Below are 20,175 nucleotides of genomic sequence, written 5' to 3'. Positions count from 1 at the left end.
AATATTCACTTTAAGATTACTACCAGATAATTGGGTATTTCACTCTAGGGCAGAATGAAGATGCATGTATTGGGGAATAAAGGGAAATAGAATTCTAACATTCCCTTACTACTCATTTGCTGGATGACTGTACTGAATCAAACCTATACTTCCATAATCCCCATTATGAGAAATTTTGGAATAATTAATTGGTATGTTTCATTTAGCAGATATTTACTATTGAGAAGTAAATATTTCAGGAAATGTATTGCAGTTAGGTCAGGAAGTTATGGCTTATGTTCTAAACTCCATTAATGGAGATGATTTTTGATTCTTGGGTATTTAGGGACCTGTTTCTTTTTTTTTTATTATTTTCTGTTTTATCTCTTTTCTTTATCTAAATGAGGGGTAGTTGTGAATCAAGAAAGTTGTATAAATGAAATGGAAATCTTAGTGCCATAATAGAGTTGACATTTATGAAACTGATTTCTGCCGTCCTAAATTTTAACAGAAGTCTTAGCCCTAACTTACGTGGGTGTGATGTCTTCCGTGGAAGATTAGAAGTTATGGTCTTATTTCTGCAGTACGAGCGTACAACCTACATGAAGTTTTCAACTCTCCACAGGGTTGAAGAGTCAGTGTGGGTACTGTACTTTGAAACGTGTATACTATGGGCCTAAGGTGTTTTTTAATCTTTCATCTCTTTTAAGGATCAAATATCATTAGAAAAATAAGCCATGGGCATTACAAACGTGGTCTGGTGAAATTCAATATTCACAATGACAATTCAGAATATGAGCTCCTTGGGGGAAAGTTAACCCACCACTCTAACTTTGCATCCAAATATCTTAAAGTGTGCTGTTGGTTTTATGAAAAGGTTTTGATCTACACTTCTAGTTTAAGTTCAAAAGAAAAACCTACATTTTAAAGTGTATTCCTTTTCTGGGTATATTTACTTTGAACTATAGCATATAGTTTTTCTCATAAATCTAACCTGCCACTATCTGTTTTTAAGACTTTGTAAACTTCAAGTGGTTATGATGTGTGAAGTTTGGATTAAACTAAAATTTTTAGAAAACACATGTTATATATTTTGATTGTTTTGAATTTTAACATAGGCCAGTCAAAAACTTGAGTGTCTAGCAAAGTAATATACTTACTCTGTTACTATAAGAAATCACAGAAAATTGCCCTTTCCCATCATGTTAACAATAGGCAAATGAAGCAGCTGTTCTTATTCTTAATGTAGTTGTTTGAAAAACTTGCACAATTTAATGAAAATGTCTCTACTCATAAAACCTAAAATGCTCACACATGGAAAAAGTCATAATGTTTTGGCAAATATTTTTTTGTTAGGAATGTGAAAGAGGCATACCTGCTTCATAACTAGAATTCTATGTAAGTAGCGTAAAACTGTGGGAGAAAGCCAACTGAAAAAGAAGACTAACAGAGGATAAATTAATGCTTTTTAAAAATATGGATAGTTCTTACTCAAACATACTTTTTTGACAAAGAATAATTATAACCTGTACCCCTCTCCTTTTTTTTCTTTTCCAGGCGTAATTCTTGGGTCTTCGTTTCTACTCAGCATAAATGATTTTCTGCTTAAAACAAGTCTCAAAGAAAGAAATCGGATTCTGATAGGACCATGCTGTGCTTCTGCCCATCTGGAAGCTAAGTGGTGTAAACACAGTGGCAATCCAGGCCCAGAACAGTCCATACCAAAAATAACCATTGATTTAAGAGGAGGTCTGCTACAGGTCTGTGGGGATTGGCCACATTTTTCCCATAATTTTCAACTAGTCTTTTTTCATTTTTTGAACTGTTTCACTAAATCTTGATATGGTGAGAAAGAGTATTATCCAATTGATATCTCTCTTTTTTTAAAAAATTTTATTTATTTTTTATTTGAGAGAAAGGGAGAGACAGAGATAGAACGAGCATGAGAGAGGAGGAGGGGGAGAAGCAGGCTCCCTGGGGCTCCATCCCCGGACGGTGAGATCATAACCTGAACCAAAGGCAGATGCTTAATCGACTGAGCCACCAAGGTGCCTCTAACTGATCTCTTACTAAGCTTTTTTTTTTTTCTTACTAAGCTTTTTTAACAGTTTTATTGAGATAAATTTCACATACCATATAATTCACCTAAATAAAGTGTATGATTCAGTGTCTTTTTTTTTTTTAGTATATTCATGACGTGTGCTCATCACTATAATCCACTTTAGAACATTCACACAACACCCTCAAAACCCTGTACCCATTAGCATTCATTCCCCATTACCCTCTAATCCTCTCTCTAGATCTAGGCAACTACTAATTGTTTTCTGATTCTGCATATTTGATTGTTCTAGACATTTCACGTAAGTGGAATCACGTAATCTGTGGTCTTTTGTGACTGGCTTCTTTCACACAGCATAGTGTTTACAAGATTCATCCATATTGTTGCAGGTGCCAATACTCTGTTCCTTTTTATGGGCCAAATAATATTCTGTTGTAGGACCATACCACATTTATCTGTCAGTTGATGGACATTTGGGTTCTTTCCACCTTTGGGTATTATGAATGATGCTGCTAGGAACATTTGTGTATAAGCTCTTGTGTGGACATATGTTTTCCTTTCTCTTGGATATGTGATTAAGAGTGGAATTGCTGCGTCATTAAACTTTTTTCTAACTGTAGACTTTGCTAGTTACGAAGTAGCCAACTTTGTGTCATCTCAATATATGTGTCTCAAGCACAGTGTCATCAGCAATATATAAGAACCACTTGCCATTGGTAGGTTCTTTAGATATTATAACACCTGATGATTCACACTTGGCATATAATCAATTGCAGCCTTTTATACATTTGATTTATAGCTATGTATGGACTGTGTGAGGATACTCAGTTTATTTCTTGGTAACTTTCTATATGGATAGATTTGAATGTATTCTTTATATGATTTGATGTCCCCTAAGTTGAACATAAATCCAAAAATTTATGGAGAAATTGAGAAATTCACAATTATGAAAATGTAAATGACTGATTTATTAGTAACATAGGCATATTACATATGAATTTCTTGTTTTTATCTACAGGTCATGTTGCCTTGACTTTTTCACCAGTTTTGTTACTGACAGGGAGCTAGATGTGGAAGGATTCTAATAACTTACTGCTTTGTATTGCTTTGGAGATTTTCAGCATCTATCAGAAATCTTCATGTATTTAACAATAAGTGTGTCATTTTGTGTTGTTTTATCAACAATATTAACAGTATTACCATTTTCCCAAGACAGCAAAGTAACTCTTCATTAAATCAACAATAAGACAAAAACATATTATCTCTACATTATAAAGTCAACTGTCTCTTGACAATTAAAGCCTAAAGCACAGTGTTCAACTCCCCAGCTTGGGGAGTTTTTCAAGATCCAATAAAAACAAGATTGATGAGAACACAGTAGACTTAGTATCATATCTCTTACCTTTATTTCTGTTGCCTTAATTCCAGAGAGCAGGACCCAAACTTAGGTTTAAAGTTTACCCAGGTGGGACGCCTGTGTGGCTCATTCGTTAAGCATCTACCTTTGGCTCAGGTCATGATCCTGGGGTCTTGGGATCGATCCCCACATTGGGCTTCCTGCTCCGTGGGAAGCCTGCTTCTCCCTCTCGCACCCCCTTGCTTGTGTTCCCTCTCTCACTGTGTCCATCTTTGTCAAAAATAAATAAACAGTGGGAGGTTGGGGGAACAAGGTGGTGGGTATTAGGGAGGACACATATTGCATGGAGCACTGGGTGTGATGCAAAAACAATGAATACTGAAAATAAATAAATAAATAAATAAATAAAATAAATCTTAAATAAAATAAAATTTACCCACAGGTGTAGGGTTATTTTTTTCCTACTTCGTTATATTTTTTCTCTTTTCTGTGTTAATCTAGTTCCCTTAGAAGTAATGGTTGTATTGCCTTTATCCAATATATACAGACAAATGTAACATTATTTACATTTTGAGTCCTCTGACATTAATCATTATTACCCACTGGTCATAATTCTGTTATGGACTAGTACTCTTCACATGGAGAAAAAAGAGAATTTGATCCTCTTTATTAGAGAAAATACCAAGGCCTTTGTCCTGAAACTGTACTGTATCTCCTCTATGGTTGATTATCAGAGGCTGTGGAATACTGTATGTTGGCACATTCTCACTAAACACAGAAGTTGGGAGCCTTCTAAGTTCAAGTTCATTGAGCATCTTCTCTCTCTTTTCCTCTGAGTAAAAGTGCAAAGAATGGAACCTTACAATTAAGAGGTGTTTGTTAATCTCATGACAAAATGTAGGAAGCTATTCCACAAAGTTATTATTATTCTTTTATTAACATTTCGGCCTAGAAGATCTTCATTACCTTCTCTCGGACTTTAATAGATACTGTTTTCTCACTTAGGCAAGTTAACTCATAAACATTACCTTGCACTAATATAATTTCATAGGTAACTCAGCATTGAAAATTGTTATTCACACAATATATGATGTAATTGATTTTCTTGTTTTTATGTATTTACTCAAGTAATAGAAATTCATCCCATAGGTCACTTAGAAATTATAGTTAAGTTATTGTCAATAATTAAATCGAATGTAATTATGGTCTCATGTTAACTCCGGTATGATTTTGCCTAATTATCCTCATGAAATGTTTGTATTTAAAAGCCACTAAAATTTTTCATATGATTCTTAAAGGTTTTCTGGGGTCAAGAACATTTGAACTGTTTAGTTCTTCTACATGAATTACTCAGTGGATACCTCAACGAGGAGGGAAATTTTGAGGTTCCTGAAGCAGTTCCACACATGCCATCTCCTGTGGAAAAGAACCAGATGTTTCAAAGTGAACAAAGTTCGGATGACCTACGGACAGGCCTGTTCCAGTATATACGAGATGCTGGTAAGTAGCAACAGCTTTAGCGTGAGAGAGAGTTTTAACTGCACGTTCACTAAATAACACAGCAAGATTGCTCGAAAAGTATGTTAATAGCTGCAGTACAAAAATAGTACATTACCATTCAGTCTCTCTTAGGGGAAAATTCTTAATTTGTTCCTGTCCTAAACCATCTAAAAATGGCCAGCCGGCTTCTTTACATTCTTACCTTTTATCCTCATAATGTTCCCTTTCTATACCATGTTCCATTTCAAAAGCATGCAGTTAATTATTTTTCCCTTTAACAGAACCTTTGAAAATGCCTGGTGTCTATGAAGTCTTGTTTTACAATGAAACTGAAGATAGCTCAGGGATGATGTTATGGAGATATCCAGAGCCTAGAGTGCTCACCCTTGTTCGGATAACTCCTGTGCCCTTCAACACCACGGAGGATCCAGATATTAGCACCGCAGACCTTGGCGATATGCTTCAGGTAGGCAATGACTATTCATTTCAAATAGAAGCATTGTGGAGTAGTGCTGATTAGATACTAAGAAAAAAGATTAGAGGAACGCCTCGGTGGCTCAGTCAGTTAAGCATCTGCCTTCAGCTCAGGTCATGATCCCAGGGTCCTGGGATCAAGTCTCGCATTGGGCTCTTTAGGGACTCAGCGGGGAGCCTGCTTCTCCTCTGCCCACCACTCCCCCGACTTGTGTTCATGTCGTCTCTGTCTCTCTCTCTCTCTCTGACAATTAAATCTTTAAAAATAATAATAATTTAAAAGAGCATTCTTATTTTTTCCATCAATAGTATCAGAGAGAAATGCGCACAAATATATGTGTGTTTGTGTGTGTGTGTGTATGGATACATACATATGTATGTACATACCCACAAAATAGAAATTTTCAAATAGGGAATAATGTAATTCAGATTCATGATTCATGGCAATTTTGAGAGTTCTCAATTCTGCTCTTAGCCCTTTTTATAGGTAGGTTATGTTACATGTTCTCTAATTGTAATGGGACAGGTGTCGTTCAGTTCACCACACGTTTTTCAAATACCTATCATGTGCTCACACTCTTCAGCATTTCTAGAATTGCTTTATGAAATAAAGTATGTCCACGTAAGGCCAGAATGGTTGACCCAGTTTTCATCTTCATTTCCAGAGCTAACAATGGTCTTGGGCTTGAGTTTGCTGAAAGGAAAACTGTCTAACCAGTGATCATGTTCCATGTGACTTGATGAAAGTTTGTTGCTTGTCCTTTCCAGAGTTTAATGTAAATGTCATTGAGGCTATCACTACATTAATATTCTGCTGATCAGTATTCTACAGATCTGAATTTCTCAAAAAATGTGTTTTCCTCTTAGTGTCCCACCTATCACTAGATCACAGATCAGAACAGTGAAATTGCTCTCTTTCCCTGACTCCCCACATCTCCTCACCAATAAGTCCTGTCAGTTCTGCCTCAGAATACATCCCTATTCTATCTACCTCCCTCTTTTTATTGGTACAACTGGAGTCCAGGCTGCCACCTCTCTGTTCCCTGTTACAGTAGCTTCCTCACTGGTCTCAATGATTCCATTCTTGACTCCCTGTAATGCATTTTCCAAATAGCAGTTAAAGTGATCTTTTAAAAACATAGATCAGGTCACATCACTCCTCTAACTTAGAACGTGATGGTGCCTTCCTCTACTTCTTAGAACCAAAGTCAACCATCTTGCTATGGCCTATAAGGACCCGTGATATGTGCCCTGCCCACCTCGCTGACTTGGTCTCATGCCGGTCTCCCTATTCCTTACTATGTTCCAGCCATACTAGTTGAGCATACCACTTGAGAGTCATTTCTCTTACTCTGTTCCCCAACTTTGTCAGTCAAGTGCCAGCCCAAATGTCCTGTCATGGCTGGGTACACTACCACTTCTTTATTCTAAATTATTACATTACTTTGTTTTACTTTCGTCATAACTCTGATTACTATTTAGTTATTGTATGCATTTATTTATTTACTTGCTCATGGTCTTTCTCTCTCTACCATTAGAAAATAAGCTCACTGGGGGTACCTAAGTAGCTCAGTTGATTAAGTATCCAACCCTCAGGTCGGTCAACCCTCACGGCTCAGGTCACGATCTCAGGGTTCTGCGATCAAACCTTGCATTGGCTCTGTGCTCAGCAGGAAGTCTGCTTGGATTCTCTCTCATGCTCTCCTTCTGCCCCTCCCCCCACTCATGTGCTCGCTCTCTCTCTCTCTCTCTCTCTCAAATAAATAAATAAATAAATCTAAAAAGAAAAGAAGCTCCTTGTATTTCTTGATCACTTTTATCTAGCCCTTGTTATGTAGAGGTATATTCACCAATTTTTTATTTCTTTCTTTTTTTAAGAGAGGGAGTGTGGAGAATGGCGAGAGAGAATCTTTTTTTTTTTATTTTTTATTTTTTTTTATTTAATTTATTTAATTTTTCTTCAGTGTTCCAAAATTCGTTGTTTAAGAAACATACCCAGTGCTCCATGCAATACATGGAATACATAATACCCACCACCAGGCTCCCCCAACCCCCACCCCCCTCCCCTCCAAAACCCTCAGTTTGTTTCTCAGAGTACACATTCTTTCATGGTTTGTCTCCTCCTCCGATTTCCGCCAACTCACTTCTCCTCTCCATCTCCCAGTGTCCTCCATGTTATTCCTTGTGCTCCACAAGTAAGTGAAACCATATGATAAATGACTCTCTGCTTAATTTATTTCACTCAGCATAATCTCTTCCAGTCCCGTCCATACTGATACCAAAGTTGGGTATTCATCCTTTCTGACAGAGGCATAGTACTACATATATATATATATATATGGACCATATCTTCTTTATTCATTCATCCGTTGAAGGGCATCTTGGTTCTTTCCACAGTTTGGCAACTGTGGCCATTGCTGTTATGGACATTGGGGTGCAGATGGCCCTTCTTTTTCACTACATCTGTATCTTTGGGGTAAATATCCAGTAGTGCAATTGCGGGGTCATAGGGTAACTCTATTTTTAATTTCTTGAGGAATCTCCACACTGTTTTCCAACACGACTGCACCAACTTGCATTCCCACCAGTAATATAAGAGGGTTCCCCTTTCTCCACATCCTCGGGTAGAGAGAATCTTAAGCAGGCTCCATGCCCAGCAGGGAGCCCAACATGGGTCTCAGTCTCACAACCCTGACATTATCATCTGAACCAAAATCAAGAGTCAGAAGGTAAACTAACCAAGGCACCCAGATGTCCTCCCCAATTTTTTAAATGAGTGCTCTCTACTTATTTTTTTTAAGATTTATTTCTTTGAGAGAGAGAGAGAGAGAGAGCGCACGCATGGGGGAGAGGGGCAGAGGGAGAGAGAGTCTTAAGCCAATTCTGTGCTGAATCCAATTTGAATCCAAAATTCATACTAACATATTAGCATATTAACATTAACATATTATATTCTTGTTAAAATTTCTACTTATATCTAGCCAGATGTTTACCTTCTGCATTGATAACAATAAAATGTGTCATCATTTTGTCAAGTGAACTTGAGTGTGCCGAACTATCTGATTTGCCAAGATGACAATGGTCTTTGATTTTTTTTTTCTTGTGATGAGAATTTTTAAAATCTACTCTCTTACCAGCTCTGCTTTGATTCTTTAAGTCCTTAAATTTGTTTCCTCTCCTGTTAAGATCATATTCATGATTACCTTCTCTACCAGCGTTTATGGATTATTTTTGTGAAGTAAAATAGTATCTTTGACTGCTACTGCCTTACTAGACTTGCTCAAATGCAGAACGTCTTTACTATGTTCAGTTAAAATAAAAATACATATCAAAGTTTCAGCCTCATGTAAGGGCTTCTGTCTAACTGCTTTCTGGGTTCATATTTGTAACTAAATGTGAACTAACATAAGTCTGGTAACTTTTGTAGTATTGTGCCAGGTGTATTAAATAAGGCATTTGAGATAGTACATTCGCCGGTGACGTGTTCTGTATCTTCTCACTGGCATTGGAGAGGCAGAAGAGCATTCTGGTTAAACTCTAGCCAGAATGCTAGATGTCACCTTAGGCAAGTAACTGAAGCTCTCAGCCTTGGGTTTTTTGTTTTGCTTTTTTTTTTTTAATCAATAAAATGAGGCTATCAGTAATGTGATGATTATAAGAAGGAATATATGAAAGGCACAGTGAACACTGTCTGGCATACAGCATGTGCTACGTGATATTTAAATATGAGTATTACCAACTACTACCATGGTGACAATTGTCAAAAGTCTTTTCATCTAAGAGAAGCACAGGCTAGACCGGAGAGAGTGGGAGCCGATGATTCTAGTAGCAGTCCAGGAGAGCTGGGGCAGTCCCAGAGTCCAGACACTGTACTTGTCACATAAGCAGAGCACTGCATGAAGGGAGCCTGGCAGGGGGCAACAAGCAGAGAGTTGGTATCAAAGAGGTTTCACATCTTATTGAAGAAATAGGAACTAAGTTTATGGGTAGAGTTCAAAGACAGGGATGCTGGTCTGGGAAGGAAGAGAGGTTTGACCTCCTGTGAGTTGAAAGGGAGAGCTTGATCCCAGCAGTAAGAACACCCAGAATCAACAACTGGCACGGAAGAGTAAAGCAGGACTGACACTTATGATCCCCTGATGAGGAACAGAATTTGACCCAAGGGTTGGGGCAAGCCTCACTAGTAGAAATAACCCTCTGGGTTGCAATCTTAGAACTGTGCAAACTATTTTGTTTCCTTGGAGCTTCTGTGGAGAACAGAAAATATATTGCATGAATCATAGCTCTGATTCGGTATGACAGCTTTTTCCTTGAGCACTTGCAGTGCCAGACCTTGGGCTTGCTTCTGGGGATTCAGGTCCTCAACCGAATGCTGGAGTTAATGTCATTTACCTTTCAGAGACATTACAAGAATTGAGTGAAATACTATAGCTAAAACAAATAAATGCCTTACACACAGTGAGCTTCAATAAGTATTCGTTTCTTTCCTGCCACTCCTCCTTCGCAAGCAAATGTCTGGACCACTAAAAGAACCTTCTAAATAAAATTCCAGCCTTTGGTCTTTCTTCCTTCACGCTGTCCTGCTAAGTTCTTCAAGGAACAGGTGGATTGTATCAATTCCTTGAGAAAAGCTTTCAGTGGTTCTGTCACCCTGGTCAACTGACCTTGAGGGTCCTGCATAACCTCCCCACCCCCCACCCAGCTTTACGTTTCACTCCATTACACATGACCTACCCTCAGGTCAAACCGGCCTGTCCAGCATTTACCAAAGCTGCCAGTGTCAGCCCACTTCCACACCTACTCCTTCTTCATTTGAATCTCCCCTTTCTCTGCTGAAATCCTACCCGCACTTCCAAACAGCCCATATGCCCTCAACTCCATGAAGCCTTACCTGGATGCCATCTCCACACATAGTACCCCCTTCCTCTGTAGTCCTGTGACACTGCATAGCACCACTTTTATGCTATTTCTTACCTTACTCCTCACATTTTAATTATGTGTTCATATCTTGTCTCCTAGATTGTAGGTTTCCAAAGGCAGTGATTGTATCCAGTCTGTCATTATGTCCCTTATAGTAGCCATTGCCCTGGAGATGCTCAGTGTAGCAAATGCATGACTATCCATGTTTCTGTGTTGTATTATTCCAAAGTATTACATTGTTTGTCATAATTTTATGGGGCTATTGAATGAGTTTGGTTTTACAAACTGAATTATGTCAAGATGCATTGTGTTATGCTTCACTGCTATTATCTACCATAAACACACAGTCTAATGTCATTACATTACATAGGCTTTTGGTGAGATCATTGAATATACTGCCAAGCCCACTGCCCCCTAGACAGAGGCTACTTCTTAAATACAAAGATAAGTTAATCTCTTTGGTTTTAGTCCTGAAAACAGAATCAAGTTTGGTTGACTTCTTCCTTGAGGACCGTTTAGTTCATAAAAAGCTGACCTTATAAAGTTCACTTATACAGTACCCTCAGATTTGTCTGTTTATATATCTTTCCATGACTGATAATGGCATTTATAAACAGGCTCCCCATATGAGTTTATGGAATTTATTTTGCAATTGAATGAAAATTTGGAAAACACATTTATAATATTAAATCAAACTAACCATAGGTTCTGTTTAAAGACCCTGAAATTAATGTTCACAGAAAGCAAAAGGAGCTTATTTTATGGTCAGTTCATAATTTTATCATGTTAATATTAAGTATTAGCAGTATACTTAGGTATTAATAGGATTACAACTTGTAGGGTAGAATAATGCCATCAACCTAGAAGGAATAGTGTATCATTTTAGTGAGCTTAAATGTGAGAATTTCCGGCCCTGTGTCTGGCACGTTCTAAATTTTCCTTTCCTCATCTTGTCGTGTACACTGCCTACTCAGGATTCAATTTTGGAAATACACATGTACCCAGATTATAAAATTTTAATCCATTTTTGTAGTAAAATTGATAATGAGTATTTTAATTCTCACACAGATCTGTCATGGTACTTGTTTTTATTCTCTCAGTACTGCATTATTCTTGTTACATATTTGTTTTCATCTATGTGTTGCACTAAATTTTTAGATATCTACATTTGGTATGTGAGAATAGGCCAAACTAAATATCATCTTTCCTCAAGGATCTTAAGAGTATGAAGTTTGAGCATTACAATTCAAGACAAACACTAAAGGGGGTGAGATCGCTGAAGCAATTTAAGCAGAGGGGAAGCAAAGTGAAAGAAGTAAATTGGAGGATGAGTTTGGCATTGATAACATACAATGTGGATTAAAGGAAAAGATGTAAAAGCTAAAGTCAGGAATTCCTCTAATGTAAGAAACATCTAGGGTGTATGTAAAATTCCTAGTGTTAAAGTCAGAAGAGAAGGATGGGACGCCTGGGTGGCTCATTTGGTTAAGCATCTGCCTTCCGCTCAGGTCATGATCCCAGGTTCCTGGGATTGAGGCCCACATCAGGCTCACTGTTCAGTGGGGACCTACTTCTCCATCTTCCTCTGCCTGCTGCTTTGCCTAGCTGTGGTCTTTCTCTTCTTTCTCTCTCTCTCTCTGTCAAATAAATAAATAAAATCTTTTTTTTTTTTTTTAATTTTTATTATTTTTTTTTTCAGCATAACAGTATTCATTCTTTTTGCACAACACCCAGTGCTCCATGCAAAACGCGCCCTCCCCATCACCCACCACCTGTTCCCCCAACCTCCCACCCCTGACCCTTCAAAACCCTCAGGTTGTTTTTCAGAGTCCATAGTCTCTTATGGTTCGCCTCCCCTCCCCAATGTCCATAGCCCACTCCCCCTCTCCCAATCCCACCTCCCCCCAGCAACCCCCAGTTTGTTTTGTGAGATTAAGAGTCATTGATGGTTTGTCTCCCTCCCAATCCCATCTTAAGAATAAATGAAACAAAATAAAATCTTTTTTTAAAAAAGTCACAGGAGAAGGAAAGAAAATGTTTAAGTAACCTGAGGAAAAATTAACAGGTTCACAAAAGTTTACACCAAAAGAATTCATTAGCTACTTAGATCCAGATCTATACCTTCAGAAAATGTGCATATAATTAACAAATGAGGTAAACATCTGTCATTTTTATTTCCACTTCGTAGCATTTCTCCCCGACAAAGAATTATTTGATATCTTCTCAATCTAGTGTAGGATACTATAATGTATGGACAATGAGGAAATAAAGAGATTGATCTGTCCCTAGTCTTACAAGGTTTATAATCTACTTGAAAAAAAAGAGGACATAATTACATATGCTGCAAACTCATAAGATAAAATAGCTAAATACAAAGATAGACCCAGGCATTTACATAGGAAGAATCATGTAATTTGGGAAATTCTGACATCTGAAAGTAAACTGAATTAGTTGGGAACAAAAGAATTAATTTGTGACAAAAGCTGTAGGATTTCATAGCACTTTCTCAGTGAAAAAGGCATTTTCAAGCTTGGGAATTTAGTACAGAATTCTTATGAAAAAAACATGACTAGAGTCCATAAATGATATCTTCACAAGGATAACAGGAAGAAAAAAGACAAAAGCAAGCTGTGTCATTTGTTTATTTCTGGTGGAGAAGGAGAACAGTAAGCCAAAGAAATCAGTGCACTCATGTAGGGTTCATTTTTGTTTATTCAGTTCTCAAAAGTCAGGGAAATTAGTTTTTAAAGTCACACTAATACGATTATAAAAATCAAAGCGAAACCACATTGGAAGAATAATGAAGAAAAAATTACATACTTGGAAACCAAGGAGACTCTAAATGGTTAATATCTGGGTTATTTTTGCTCCAGTGTGTTATGATCTGTGTTTCGCACCCAGAACTGTGCTAGATGCTTTGCATAATAACCTTGGTAAATCTCATTTTATCCTGTGAGGTGCGTGTTATCCCCACTTTATAAAAAGTGAGGAATCTGAGGCCAAGAGAATTAACTTGTCCTGAACTATAAAACTTAAAAATGGGAGAGCCAGAATTTTATCCCAGGTCTTTCGGACTCCAAAACCTACAGGTTTTACCCTATTTGTACAACATTGGGATAATAATACCGAAGATGATCCATTCAGGTGATAGTGAGCTACTCTGTCGAAAATGTGGAAAGAAAGAGAATAAAATTATCCTTCTGCTTCAGACTATGAAAGCATGAAATCATGAATCTGACCCCATATATGCAAAATAACCTTAAACAAATAAAAGGGCTCCTAGACACACAAGATGGATTGGATATTAAGACAGCTAAAGAAAGAATGTTTCCTGGGGCGCCTGGGTGGCTCAGTGGGTTAAAGCCTCTGCCTTCAGCTCAGGTCATGATCTCAGGGTCCTGGGACCGAGCCCCGCATCGGGCTCTCTGCCCCGCAGGGAGCCTGCTTCCTCCTCTCTCTCTGCCTGCCTCTCTGCCTAGTTGTGATTTCTCTCTATCAAATAAATAAAATATTTTTAAAAAAAAAGAAAGAAAGAATGTTTCCTTCAGAAGGAAAACTGGTTAGCTCTAGAAGCCTAGGAAGGTCGCGGAAGCATTTGTTGGCAAAAGCCCTCCAGGCAGCATCCAAAGAAATGGTGCCCAAACGTCTAGTTCACCTGGTAGCTAAATCCTGTCTCTGGACATGAATATAGCAGCTGTCAGATCTCCATGCCTAACATTCAAATCATCTAACCACCCAAACAACCTTCTAAAACTTTGGCTCCCAACGTAATCTATCTATGGAGAGAATATCATACATTGCTCAGGCCAGCATCAGTATCCAGGCCGCTTGGCAGTTATACATCTCATGGTAAATTAATAACTTGGCATCTGGTTTATATATCAGTCTCTCATGAACTGTGTTGCATGACTCAGCATACCTAAGTCTAGTCAGTGCTGGCGCACCATGGAAATCTCCTAAGACTGCCAGACCAATGGCCAGATCTTGAATGATGGCAGATCCATCATGTTGAGTACCCTCTTGTGGCGCCCTGCCTTCCCAGCATGCTGGTCCTTCCCAGATGACATCTCTGTTTGTGCACTGTGTCACAAACGTTCCCAAACAAAATTCTACTCTCACTACCGTGAAGAGTTGTGAGAAGTAGATATGATGTATGTAAAGCACCCAGCCATACATAGTTCGTGGCTTAGTAAGTTATTATTACAACACACAGTGAATGGGAGCTGCTGTCAGTATCATCATCATCGTCATCATAGCAATTGATCAAAGAACCTACTGTGTAGACCAAGAAAGCCCTGTTTTCTGAGAAAGACTTTTTTTGTATTTATAGCCTGTTAATGTCATAACAGTTGTTAGGAGTGCTGTGCCTGTGATTAATAGTGTGCTTTCACTGACAGAGACTGGTTGCTATAAGAGGCACTACCTTCCTGAAGCTACATGGTCAGGCCCTCCAAGGTAGTATGTCAGCTCCAGTCCTCCAGGTTGCAGGTAGCAGACAGAAACCCCTCTGAAGCTGACTTAAAGAAAAATGGGGGGGATCTAGTATCAAAATACAGTGGGGAGTTGGAAAGGCCAAGGGCAGCAGGGCCTCTCAAAGGATGAGGCCAGGAATGGAAGATAGGAACCGTGGGGAGTATTTATACACTCTCACTTTTCTCTGCTTCTTTCCCTACGTTTGCTTCATTCTTCCCTTTCAACAACTGGCTTTCCTTCTCAGGCCAGCGGGTAGTCTCTCCACAATTCCCAGAGCCGAACTCCAAGAGTCACAAGTACAAGTCTAACATCCGGTCTAGTTCCACATTCCTCATGCACCTAGAGGGGTGTCAGGTGCTCTTGGTTCATTCAACTATGGTCATCAGGTGGGGTCACATTCCCCAACATGGCTGTGAAGTAGGGGTCATTGTGAGCTCGGTAGATACCCCAAAAGGGATCCATTTTATATCGGATCTCTCTTATACTTCTCATTTTTCAGTCTGCCTAGTTTGGCCAAACTCATGCTCTGTACTGGCCTCACACTGTTAGCTGCTTCTTTCCAGCCTAACTCTGAAGGTCTGCACAGCATGTCCTGTTCTTCCAAGAGGGAAACCTTTTACATATGGTCTGTGGTTTAGAGAAACTTCAGTGCGGGCAGAGGGTCTCTAGAAAGACTGCCTCACTAAAAAAAACTTGATTCCTTTTTGCTATGGTTTTGCCAGCTTTTCCTTTTGTTGCTATCTGACAGAGCTGTTTCCCTCTGTACATCAAAGGCTGTCTGCATCTGGAGAAAAGCCTTACATCACTTCTTAAATCTTCTCATTGTCCTCTCCTAGCATCCTCCCAGAGTATCGATTTAGCAAGCTCCTATGTCTTACTGACACATAGGAAGTATTTTCTTATTTCCAAATGCTTCAAATCCATGCCTTTCTTGGTCGGCCCTTCCTTTTTAATGCAATGACTATGTAGCAAATTAGCAGCTTCACAGATTCTCTACTCTCCCAGGTCTAATGAAGTGTGAGAGCTTCTCATATAAAACCGTTTTCTATTTTTGAAATCAAGTTTACGATAGGATGCTTTGTGCTTGTCACTTAGTGGTGATTTAATCGTGTTTGGTTTTCTGATAATATCCTATCTTACATACTTACCCACAGGTGAAATTAAAGCATCATTAAACCATATAGGTATGTGGGTGCTATTCTTTTTCATAATTACATGGGAACATGTCTCATGTCAGGCAATGATACTCAGTATTATCCAATAAATGAAAAACTGGACTTTGCTGCTTTAAACTTGACTTTACAAGTTTCCTGTAATTCTAAAGCACATGTACCTGATAGGCAAAGGTGATGATATTAGCACCTGGTGACATGACATAAAAAGAATCCTTCTGAGACTTACTTGCAATCCAGTATGATGTACCTCTTCCATGCACCACTTACAAAGAATAAAAGGAAGTGTTCTTGGGTGTTTCTTTTCAGCTGTGTTGGGCGGTTCACTTAGAACTGCAAATATGTTCCCAGAATCCCGAGCCTTTTTATTTCATAAGCACCTCCTGCCCACTGGCAGCTGTACTAATGTGTCCCAGAAGGCTTTGCTCCTATCCATCATCTTCAGGAGGGGTGCTCAAAGCCCAGATACGAGATTCATTGTTGTTGAAATGCAGAAATTAAAAAAAAAGTCCTGGGAGCTTAAGGGAAGTAAGAGGCAGAGCCAGAGTCTTAAGAAATAAGGGAAAAAGCAAAAGTCCTGTGTACCCAATGCACACAGTAATAAATGGTTCTGAACGACAGGTCACAGGGCTGGATTGACTACTAAGTGTCCCACATTCAGAAGCATTGCCTCCTTTTTTGGACAAGGAGTGAGGAACCTAAAATAGAGTATTCCCTGAGGATACTTTCAATCATTCTGTCTTTGTGGCGGTGTAAAAGTAGGAAAAAAGGATCTAGGAATATATTGAAAAGAGCTCTACTTGAAAATTTTGAAGTTAATGCAGGAAATACAGATAAAAGGACCTGGGTTAGGGCCATGAGAGGTAAAAAAGGTCAACGGGGCTCTGGTTCTGCTCTCAAGGCATCTGTAGTCTTTCAGGAGGGGTAATAAGTACACACAAAATGAGGTGAGGTAGAACCGTCAAGTGCCACAGAAGAAACACAGAGAATGTGCCTTTTTAAACAAGGAGAGCTTACATTTGCCTAGAAACAGTAGGAAAATGCTTCATAGAAGAGATGGCAATTGAAGGACTCCCTGAAGGCTGAGCGGGGTCTCAACATAGAATGAAGGGAAAGGGGAGATAAAGAAAAAATCAGTCTGAGCACAATTACAGAATTGAGTAAGAGAAGACATTAGTTATATCTGGAAGGTGGCGAACAATCTGGTCTGGCTAGCATAGGTTATACAAATAAGGGATTAATGGAAGGGTGGTAGGCGGCAGTCATAGGTTTTTTAGCCCATGTCCTTTCCATGGAGGGAAAGAGGAAGGCAATACGTTTTCTGTGAACCTAGAATGTACCAGGCACTAAACTTGTCCTTTTGTATATTGTGTCCCAATGATCTGCACTATGATGCCGCATATTACATACTATTATCTTTACTTTAGAGCTAGGATTACTCAGGTTCTGAGAAGTCATACAATTTTCCCAAGAGTGCAAAGCAAATAAGGAGCTAAAATCAGGACTCAAAGCTAGGTTTGTGTGAATTTTTTTCTTCTGTGTTGAGCTACCTTGACTCCTTTTGGATGGAGTTGTATTTAATTCGATAGGCACTGGAGAACCCTTGGCAGTCCAGGCCTTTAGGTAAATTGATTTAGAAGTCTGATAAAGAGCAGACGGTAGAAAGAAGAGACCAAACATGAGAAGACCTGTTGGGGATCTCAGAGAGGAGACAACAGAGTGTGTCATAAGCTGGAGTGGGGTCAGAGGGCGGGGATACAAGGAAAAAGAAGTGAATGGAGGAGATGCTGTATGCTCTATGCTCTTGACAACTAATTGGGAAGTTTAATGACAGGGAGTAAGAAAAGTCATAGATGACTGCTAGATTTAAGATCAATAGGCAGCATGATGAGAGTATTTACAGAAATAGCTTGGCACTATTCACCATGCCAAGTACCATAGGCAGATTAAATCTACTTCTGAAATCAGCTCTGCAGAGGTGAATGTTCTCCCCTTATTAAGGAAAGAAAGCTGAGAATCTGAAAAATTCAATGACTTGCCATGGGCCTCTTCTCCCTGAAATGTATGTGAATGAACATAGATTTAATGTGCAATTTCAAGACACTTTATAGATTATAGATCCCTATAAAGTTTTTTATGAATCCTTGAGGAGGAATCCCAACAACATAGGAAAAAACATTAGATCTATTGAGATCTGCATCAACTAGGATTAGGTTCAGATATGAGAGACAGAAAATACCCAATGACAGTAGCATAAACAAAACCGATGTTTCTTTCCCTGTCCCACATGAGGACAGTCTGAAGGTAGGTGGATTAGGACTGTCAGTATCTATACAAAGTCATGAGGGTCCAGGCATCTTCCTGCCTCCCGCTACTCTGCTGTCACTCAGGCTCTTGCTTTTCCTTCATGGTCCAATATGGCTGCACCACCTTTTAGCATGTTGTCCCCATTCCAACCATGAGAAGAGGAAGGGACCAAACTTAGAACCCACACTCTGAACACTGTGCTGCCAGCATCCCAGAGTACCTGGCCACTCCAAGTGTCAGAAGAATGAATTGGGGACTCATTTGCTGAGGAAGAAAGGAAGGAGAGCTAGTGAGGCACAGTAAGCAATTCCTGCCGGCAACACCGCTGTGACTCCCAGGGGTCCCCGCTGTGACTCCACCCTGCTGTGACTCCACCCTGCTGTGACTCCACCCTGCTGTGCTGCCCAGCCCTGGGGCCCACACCCACTTCTAGCCTGCTGGGGAGTCAGTGTTCCCACTGGGAGGCAGTAGGAGAACTCGCTTTCTAGTTCACTAGTGAGCTGTCTGCTGAAGCAGAATTTGTAGAGAAAACTGAAAAAGCAAATGAGATTTTAGACAGATAGATGATAGAGTAGATAGATGATAAAACAGATAATAGAGTAGATGATAGATGATAAGACAGATGATAGAATAGACAGATGATAGAGTAGATAGATAGATAAATATATAGTTTAAAATGCTAGCATTCCTCCAGCTTTTTGAAAAATGCCGGTGGAATGTTGATCGGAATGGCATTGAAAGTACAGATTGCTCTAGGCAATATAGACATTTTAATGGTGTTTATTTTTGTGATCCAAGAGCATGGAATGGTCTTCCATCTTTTTGTGTCTTTCATGAGTGTTCTTTCGTGAGTGTTCTGTAGTTCCTCAAGTACAGCTCCTTTACCTCTTTGGTTAGGTTTATTCCCAGGTATCTTATGGTTCTTGGTAAAGCAAACAATCCTAAAATTTGTATGGAATCAGAAGAGATCCCAAATTGCTAAGGAAATGTTGAAAAAGAAAAACAAAAGTGGGGTCATCACGTTGCCTGATTTCAAGCTTTTATTACAAAGCTGTGATCACCAAGACAGCCTGGTACCAGCACAAAAACAGACACATAGACCAGTGGAACAGAGTAGAGAGCCCAGATATGGACCCTCAACTCTATGGTCAAATAATCTTCGAAAAAACAGGAAAAAATATACAGTGGGAAAAAGACAGTCTCTTCAATAAATTGTGCTGGGAGGGCGCCTGGGTGGCTCAGTGGGTTAAGCCGCTGCCTTCGGCTCAGGTCATGATCTCAGGGTCCTGGGATCAAGTCCCGCATCGGGCTCTCTGCTCAGCAGGGAGCCTGCTTCCCTCTCTCTCTCTCTGCCTGCCTCTCTATCTACTTGTGATCTCTCTCTGTCAAGTAAATAAATAAAATCTTAAAAATAAATAAATAAATAAATTGTGCTGGGAAAATTGGACAGCTATGTATAGAAGAATGAAACTCAACCATTCTCTTACACCATACACAAAGATAAACTCAAAATGGTTAAAAGACTGCAATGTGAAGCAGGAATCCATCAGAATCCTAGAGGAGAGAACATAAGCAGTAACCTCTTTGACATCGGCCACAGCAAGTTCTTTCAAGATATGGCTCCAAAGGCAAAGGAAACAAAAGCAAAAATGAATTTTGGGGACTTCATCAAGATCAAAATCTTCACACAGCAAAGGAAATAGTCAACAAAACAAAGAGGCAACCCACGAATGGGAGAAGATATTCTCAAATGACAATACAGACAAAAAGGGCTGATATCCAAGATCTATAAAGAACTCCTCAAACTCAACACACACAAAATAGATAATTATGTCAAAAAATGGGCAGAAGACATGAACAGACACTTCTCCAATGAAGACATACAAATGGCTAACAGACACATGAAAAAAATGTTCATCATCACTAGCCATCAG

General features: G+C 39.2%; 1 protein-coding gene across 1 annotated transcript in view; it reads left to right on the top strand.

Moving 5' to 3' along the window:
- VPS13B (vacuolar protein sorting 13 homolog B) overlaps positions 1-20,175 on the top strand; it is an 811,037-nt gene that overhangs the window by 660,057 nt on the left and 130,805 nt on the right. Inside the window, exons 37-39 of the mRNA XM_045996973.1 lie at positions 1,537-1,739; positions 4,694-4,895; positions 5,177-5,361. Of these exons, the coding sequence (XP_045852929.1) occupies positions 1,537-1,739; positions 4,694-4,895; positions 5,177-5,361 (590 nt within the window). The remainder of the gene's footprint in view (positions 1-1,536; positions 1,740-4,693; positions 4,896-5,176; positions 5,362-20,175) is intronic.

This window comes from Meles meles, chromosome 1 (assembly GCF_922984935.1).
Source record: "Meles meles chromosome 1, mMelMel3.1 paternal haplotype, whole genome shotgun sequence".
Lineage (NCBI taxonomy): Eukaryota > Metazoa > Chordata > Mammalia > Carnivora > Mustelidae > Meles > Meles meles.
Note: the sequence above shows the minus strand (reverse complement) of the source record. Positions and strands in the feature narration are given on the sequence as shown.